The sequence below is a fragment of the Cyanistes caeruleus genome, chromosome 2, assembly GCF_971803275.1.
Source record: "Cyanistes caeruleus chromosome 2, bCyaCae1.hap1.1, whole genome shotgun sequence".
NCBI classification, from domain to species: domain Eukaryota; kingdom Metazoa; phylum Chordata; class Aves; order Passeriformes; family Paridae; genus Cyanistes; species Cyanistes caeruleus.
Window position 1 is genome coordinate 120,990,750 of NC_141702.1, and position 8,332 is coordinate 120,999,081.

At 42.9% G+C, this 8,332-nt stretch overlaps 1 protein-coding gene across 8 annotated transcripts in view; it reads left to right on the plus strand.

The window, feature by feature from the left end:
* Positions 1-6,703, plus strand: part of SLC24A3 (solute carrier family 24 member 3) — a 110,444-nt gene extending 103,741 nt beyond the window's left edge. For all 8 annotated transcript variants that reach the window (XM_086879422.1, XM_086879423.1, XM_086879429.1 and 5 more), the window contains one exon: positions 126-6,703. In XM_086879422.1, the coding sequence (XP_086735548.1) occupies positions 126-275 (150 nt within the window). In that variant the 3' untranslated portion in view covers positions 276-6,703. The remainder of the gene's footprint in view (positions 1-125) is intronic.
* The last annotated feature ends 1,629 nt before the right edge of the window (positions 6,704-8,332 follow it).

The window sequence follows — 8,332 nt, forward strand, 5'->3', positions numbered from 1 at the left end:
CTTCCAACTAATCATCATCAGTAAGGGGACAGCCAGCCCTCTTTTGGCTCCTGTAGCTGAGGAAGGAATTTACCACTTGATTCAAAATGTTCCTGCTGTGGTGGCTTACTCTGTGTTTATTGTAGGTTTTTGGTGTCCACATGAACAAATGGAAACTGGATAAGAAGCTAGGGTGTGTGTGCCTTTCCCTTTACGGCATCTTCCTGTGTTTCTCCATCATGACAGAATTCAATGTTTTCACTTTTGTGAACTTGCCAATGTGCAGAGATCACTAATGCAGGTGGCAGACTGTCGGGAGGAGCTTCCTTTTTACCTGTGCAATACAAGCCACGGCTGGCATCTCCTGGATGCAGTGCACCTCCGAGTCGTGACCTGTTCACTGTTCACTCTTCATAGGACCCGTGGCCCCGTCTAGGTTTGCCCTCTCCTTGGCCCCCACAACCTGGAACAATCCTTCATCGATGTGAAGAGTTTCTTTCAACATCCACGTGATTTCCTAGCTCAGTTTTTGAACAGTGTGACTGGGACTCAAGATGAACTGGCTGCTAACTGGCGTTAAGCCAGTCAAAACTGATCTGCTACAATTCCTTCTTTTTTTAAGTTATTTGATGGAAGACTAATTAATTTATGACTTAAGACTATTACTACAATGCAGAAGAGGGTACGTCATATGGAGGTTGACTTTCAAGGAGAATCGTGGGAATTTTTTTTTGGTTGTGGGGAGTGTTTTTTGTTTGTTTTTAGCTTTTAGTTTTGGGTTTGCAAGTTTTTTTGTTTGTTTGGGGGTATTGTTTTTGTTCTTTTTTTTTTTTTTTTTGCTTGCCAGAGATCAACATCCTCTCTTGCATCCTCTCCTTCTGAGTGCTGGGTCTCCTGTAACAATCCAAAGGCCGCAGGGCAGTGTAAAATGGAAATGCAATTCAAGGAACTCAGCATAAGAACGGATAAAAGATCAAGGAAAAAACTGATGACTTTTTACTATAAATAGTTAACCTTGTACAGGTTTGTTAAAAGAATGCAAGCTAAATGTGGATTCAAAGGGTAAACACTGCTACCATTTTACTATGAATGTTGGAGTTTTATTACTAGGGTGTTTGTTATTTCCAAGCAATAGTTTGATCGCCAGCCCAGAAGGGCTACCAAGGAGGTGTCCTGGTTTTTAACGGTCTGCACATGGAAATGGAAGGTCAGAACTTTCTCTGCCTCATCAGATTTCTTGTTTTGGGGGGATTCAATAGTTCATGTCTTATTCATTCTGAGAAGGACATAAGTACATGTGAAAACTTTTCTAAATGAGTTACAGACACTGGTTTCTTTAAGAGGAAAAAAGGCATATTTTGCACAGACATAGTTACTGAAGTCGTAATTTGCCATTCTTTAAAGAACACACTGGACCTGGCCAGATATTTGTCATCTTAAGCAGTTGAACTTACCTGATAAAAGATTGTGTGGATTCATCACCCCTCCTTCTGGGAGGGAGGAAGACTGAGATGGCGCATTTTAAAATGTGGAATATCTTCAGCGCAGACTCGCTCACAGATCTTAAGTTATTGTGAAAGTTTAGCTAGTCATTGTTCCAATATCCCTGCTAGATTTTGTATAGTTCTGTATTAATATGCAGGCAGATTCCACCCCTGAGAAACACCATCATTACTTCATTTGTATGTATTGATACTGTGGGTTCTTGCCACTGTGGCTCTTGTATTTACTTTAAGCACTGATCACTTCTGATCCATTTGGTATGTTTTTTCCTCTTGTATATGTTCTGCTATGAAATGTATGAAGAGAATACCAGCTAGGTGAATGTTTTTGTCTATGGTACAAACAGTGGCAAATAGTAGTAAAGGTGTACAGCAAACCCCATATAACTGAAAGGAAAGAAGAAAACCCAAAACACCAAACCCTAAACTACAGCAGGAAAAGAAAAAGCTCCAGTTTAAAAAAAAAAAAAAAAAGCAAGAGAGCCACATTCTGTTCACAGATGAAAAGCCAGTTCTTATTTCGTTTGTACTTTCGGAATTGATTTTTTTCAATCTGATTTTCTTTGGGAAAAATGTTGCAAATGAAAATATCTGCACCGCGTGGTTTCCCTTCAGCTCAGCAGCCGGTTTTCTTTGTTTGTTACACCAAACACGTGGAGGCACTGCCGGCTCTCGCACTGTGCGTGGCAGCAAAGTCCTGTGGAAAAAGCCACGTCCTGCTGGCCTCGCTCGGGGAATGCTGGATCCCTGGCAAGAAGAAGGAAGGGTCCAGGGACAGACAGTAGAGAGAGTGGATGACATGCCTGTATCACCAGTTTTCATCCTGGAAAGCAATTGCTTTGCTGCTTGTTGAGCTCTGCAACTGAGGTTTGAGCAGCCTTCTCCTACCTGTGCCCTACCTGTGTGATGTGGGATATCTTCTTGCATTAGGAAGCCCACTGTACCTTCCTGTTGCTGGGTTTTTGTTTCTTTTGTTGTCGTTGTTAACAAGATGAATAATAATAATAACAACCACTAAAATGCCTAAAATACTTCCTTAAGTCAAATGATGTTTGCAACGATGTGGCATGTGTCATTAAAGCCAGCCCACAAACACACAGCTCCACTTCATAGCGAGGTGCAGTCGCTCCTGAGCAGAGCGTGTCCTTGCTGATAAGGGGAAGGAAAAAAAGAAGCTTCATATCAGGGCCTATTATTTCTTCTATTTTGAATATTTATACTGCTGCTCCAATGGAGCCAGTTGGATCTATTTCTGCGAAATAGCCATTACCTATCCCACGGCACAAAAACTGCATGAGTGTTTTTTAGGAACTTTTCCTACTGGTGTGCATTAAATACTGTAGTAATTGTAGCCTTGTGTTGTGTGTAAAACCTGAAGTACCTTGCTTTGATACTTGTGTGTGTTGCCAGAGTGTTCTGCGAGCAGCTTGTTCTAAGCAGCAGCCAAAGGTACCCTGAACTGCCGTTCCCTGTGCCGTGGATGGCTCGGTAAGCACGAGGTTCCAGAGCGATGCTTCCTGCCAGATGTGCTGATGATTTGCAGCTAAATCGTCAGGTCCGGGCCTGGTTTGGGATAGAGCAGACGGACTGAGTGTGCCAGGAGAGAGCGCCCCTCTCACGCTTGTTAGCACAGTCACGGCCTGCGTGGAAGGACCCAGAGCGAAAAACAGGCAATTTTTGGCATCCTTCCTTTACACCGTCTTCAAAACGGTTCTATTCCAATGTAGGGCGTACTCAGAGCTTTACTCAGGGCCTTGCAGAGGACTGAGTGTCCCAGGGGTTCTCCCTTCCAGGGGGGTTGTTCCTTGCGAGGTCAGACCCTGGAGCACAGGCAGTGCCTGGCAGTGCCCATGGCTGCCCGAGCCGTCACTGGAGCCCTTGGGAGCCAGCCAGGCTGGCACGGCTGCTGGGGCTGGGGGTGCTGCTCTGGGGAGGAGGGAGGGAGCCGAGGGGCTCTGAGGCCCGGGCTTGGGGGGCTGCAGGGAGCCACTGGGGAAGCTGGGTTCTCTCGGGTATTTTTAGCGTGACTGTGATTCATTTGCAGTTCTCATCTTCTCAAAGCAGCGGTCACCTTGGCGTCTGAGGCTGCTCTGGTTCTTGGACCAATCGACTGTTTTTGTTTCCATGCCTAGCAATTTCAGACAATCTTCAATGAGTATTTCAAAGGGAAATTAAAGAGCCTTTCCCTCCATGGAGAGGCTCCACTGCAGTTCTGACTTTGACTTAAATAATGTGACCCTTGGCTGGCTTCAGATCTGCTTGACATAGATGGCCTTCCTTTGACAGAGGTTCATAGGCAGAATGATACGAGAGGATATGATAAGAGATGGTCTTAAGACGTGCTGGGAAAACTGCTTTTGTCCCTACCAAAGGTGAATTTTTTACTTGCCATTTATTTTTCTTATCCATGTGCTGCGCTTTTTAATAGACTTTTTCTGCAATAGGAGCACCAATATAAAAAGTGTGCATGGGAGATTTTCACTTGCATAATTTACTGGTTTTGCTGTGATGCCACTTGCATGCTTACTTTCCAGCTCTCTGTCCTCAGCTGTGTCGGTGAAATCAGTTGATTAGCTTTGGACTTGTGGAGAATGAGGTGCAGGACTGGGGTTTTTTTCTCGACAAAACGAATCAGGTTGAACAGCAGTCAAGTTTTAGGAAAAAACAACATTCGAGGCAGGTGGAGCAACCTGCAGGTAGCATTTAATACCCTGCTGTCAGAACAGGGATTTCTGTACGTCTTTTCCAATTGATACTTGTGAGATAAAATGTACATTCAGTATCATTGAATAACTTCTTGGAAAACCATAGCTTTCTGCTTATTGACAAATGTTTCTTATATGAATATTTTTTGGAAACCCTAATCCTTTCAGTTAAATTTCACAGAGATGCAATAGTGTGAGATTTATCTATTTCAAAGTTACACCACTGAAGCTTTGAGCTTGTTTAAAAATATGTTTTAAAAATCAATCTCAGTGGACCATACTTACCTGAATTTAATTCTGCCTTGTACTTTCAAAGTTTCACTTGATCAACAGACACTGCAAGTTAGTCTAAAAGAGACTTAAATCCAGGTAAGAGTGCCCCTTTTAGGTTGGTACAACTTTACCTGAACCGGTTTAAAGCCACGGTTTTAAGGAAAGCAGGAGAAGTTTGAATATTTGAAAGACCTCAGCCACTTCTGACTTAAGGAGCTGCTGCAGAGTCTGAGTGTGCTGAATGGATGTACTAAGCAGAATGCAAGGCTTAGTTTCAGGAAGAGAGTTTCCAGTATTCAGGGACTTGAGTGAAATCTGACCTCTGTGAAATCAGGGCAGAACCCCTGTGTCTGTTGTAGGGTCAGTGATGTGTTTGTAGCAGTGAGTCCTGGAAGGGGTGGGGACACTGCATTTTTTGGGGTGAGGGGCCTTTTTATTTTCTTACCTGAATAGATAAATGACTATTAATTAATAAGACCAAGCACCTTTATGGGAATTTACATTAATACTCTGTTAGCACTTAGTGGCCTCAAATCTGAAGCACAGTTCCAAAAAGCATTTACTTCTGCCCAAACTGCTTGCACTTTTCGGACTGAATCTGCAGAATCAAGCTCTGGTGAAGGCTTGATCCCTGTCTTTTGGAGAAGTTCACTTTATTTCTGGGAAAGCAATAGGGTAAGAAATGGCAGTCTATTTTGTTGTGCTCTGGGGATGTAAATTGGCTATGAAATCGATTATTTGCTGGCCTCAAACAGTCAGGTTTGCCAAGTTAACCAGGTTTGGGTAGAAGCACCTAATTTCAGGAAGGCTTCTAAAAAAAGCACAGATTGTTTAAAGCAACATATTTTAAAATGTATTTATGTAGCAAAAAATACTTTACTGTGGTATTTTTAGATAGGTTTCTGTTTTTCTAATAGACTTCCTGAAGGAGTTTGAAACGTTCCACACCAGAACCTGACAGAAATCTTGTTAGTGTCATCTTTGTCTGCCAGGTAGGGTTTGAATGGTGCTAAAAGCCAACATGATAATTTTATAGCACAAATTCAAAATACCGTTTTTACTGCCAGCTGAGGAAAAACACACCCCCACATGCCTGACCCTGTGAGGATGCCTGCAGCTGGTTACGGATCCGCTCCAGTGCTGAGCATTTGTCACTGAGATTTTCCACTGGCGTGCCTGACAAGCAAAGCGAGACCTTGGGTTCCCAGAGGTGCTGAACATTTTGTCCTGTCAGGAGAGGAGAGGAGAGGGCTGCTGGAGCACAGGCCCCTTGGCTGCTGGTTACTGCTGCCAGTCTGGGGTTACATTCGCTCCTCTTTCAGAGCAGGGGCCTGTGCTTCCCTGAGGACCAAGTCTTTCCTTAGCTCTGGTCAGGGTTGCTTTTGGCTGATAATTGCTGGAGCAGGGAGGGAACAAGCGCTCCGTTCACCTCACGTGTGTAGAGGCAGAAGCTGTGTCACAGGAGGACTTCGGATGGAGCCTGTATAAATGTAGGGATGTTCCATGAAATCTCTTCCAGGAGCAGACATCCCTGTAGGCCCAGCAGCCACCCGCTTGCTTCCTTATTTTACTTTGCTTCTTGTCTTGCCAGGATTCTGAACTCTGCTTCCACTTTCTCATAAGCTGCATCCCTCTGGCTTTGAAGGCTGGCCCCCATCCTGCTTTCCGTAACACGGAATTAATGCACTGGGCTAGCACAAATAGTGTGCAGGTTTTGATCCAGTAAGCTGGTGGGAGAAAATGCAAGGAGATCCTTGCTTGGCACACCAGCCTCCGAGCACCTGACTCCAAACAGAACAAGCTGCCTGCCTGGAAAGTGCCCCAAGCCACTGGGATAATCAGGCACTGCACAGGACGTGGGGACACTTCTCCTGTGTTTTCAGAGACTCCCTCAAGGGAATTTTGCACCCTGTACAAAGACATGCGTTATACAATAAATGTAATTGATCTAATTAAGGGATTCTAGATCTGACCTGGGCCTTTTACACTTTGTGAAGCCAGAACTATGGGAGTTTTACTGAGGGACTCGGTCGCAAGTTCATATAACTCATTGGCAGGTTTTTGGGTTTTTTTTTTAAAAAAATGTGTGAACATAGGTTTGTATTGAAGCAAAATACAAGATACATACATATATATATTTACACACTTCACCTAGTAAAGTATACGCGTTAACTGTTGTTAAATTGAAGCCCTGTGCCAACCAGCTGTTTCTGCATAAGAATAAATTCTTACCATGGCAAGTGCTAAGATGCTGTAAATGTATGAGTATGTAAGACAGTCAAACACGTACCTATTTATAAACTCAAGCAAAGTTTTTATTTGTTTTAGCAAGGTATTGTGAGCGGTGCATGGCCGTTGCCTATCTGTAATACATCTGTGTACATTCAGTAATATTTTTAATTATTGATAGTCATTTGAAATTCCAGTTCTATTGCTGAATATAAAGTCATCTTTGGAGTAGGAAAAAAAAAAAAAAGAGCATGTGTGAGACATTGAGGAGGTCAGAAAGCTCTGCAGTATTTATGCATTTTATTTATTTATTTATCAGACACAGAGTGCTGAGCCCCTGGTTCAAGAAAACATTTCCTCACGCTGGCAGATTTAGGAACCTAATTTTGGTCCCCTCCTAAAGCTAATGCCAGGTTTCCCTGGATCAGGGGTCAAGCAGACTAAGCTATTTAAAGCATTATTCCATCCTTTTAAGTAATCACTTAAAAAGGGGTGTGCCCTTCTCAAATGGTTCTTGCAACTTCTTTCAGTAGAGAAGCTGAGGAAGTGCTGAGACATCCAAAGACGCTTCTGCAGCTGATCTGTAAGAGTAGAAGTATGTAAATAGTAAATACTCCTTGCACTTTTAATACTTGTAATATCACTGTCACGAGGTACCATTTGCAATAACCAAAATTCACCTTTTATAAGCTACGCACAAGTAGATTTTTTTTATTACTATTTTTAGAGGGTTTTTTTTTGTTCTCCCTTTTCATTAAGGAAGTAATCTTCCTTTGGCTTGTTTTCCCCAGTTCTTTTCAACAGTAAGTGATTGGCTCTGGTTAAATGTGAAGATCCCGCTAAACCAGGTGTCGTGTGCCAGCTAATGCTCAGGGGAAGCAGACATTTATTGTCCCAGCTTTGCAACAGGGTTGTTCCCATTTACAGCAGGCAAGGACTTCCCACCTTGAAATCCTGCAGTAACAACAGTCCCAGCACTCACAAACACACTGGTTTGGTTTCAGGGGGTTCAGCAGAAACCTGATACAGATCCGTGTAGAAGAATGTATCACATCATCACTGTCAGTGGGGATACAGTCAGGCTTACAGGGGGAAAATACAACAGCAATGATGGAGTGCTTTTACAGACAGTCTGTTGGAGGGGATTTTATTTTTCCAGCTTTTAAAGACATGGGGGAATTTTAGATCAGGAAAGAAATAAAAAGGAAGATAAAGGCTGATTGCACAAAGTACAGCTTCATTCTTTCATGAAGGTTTATATAAGGTTCAAGTGCTGAATAGAGAGAGCTCCCATATTCTGTCAAGCATGGAGATCAGCTGAGTTGTTCATCCTTGTTTCTCAGAAACAACTTTTTTCTCTCATGTTTCTCACTGCTGAATCAAGACCTCCGAGCGTAACATGCATTTCTGTATCATGGAACTTCCTTGTGAAATGTTTATAGGTGGAGTGAGCACCGGAGATTGAACCACAACGGGTTTTTGAAAGAAGCCAAAGCAAGATGTTTGTGTAGTAGCTTTGTTCTGAAGCAATTTTTTTTAAAAATTGGTGGCAGAACCAAAGCACACAAAGTAGGAACCTGTAATCATGCAGCATCTCTCAGTGGAGAGCAAGTACAAGTGAAAATAGTATGGCATCACTAAAAG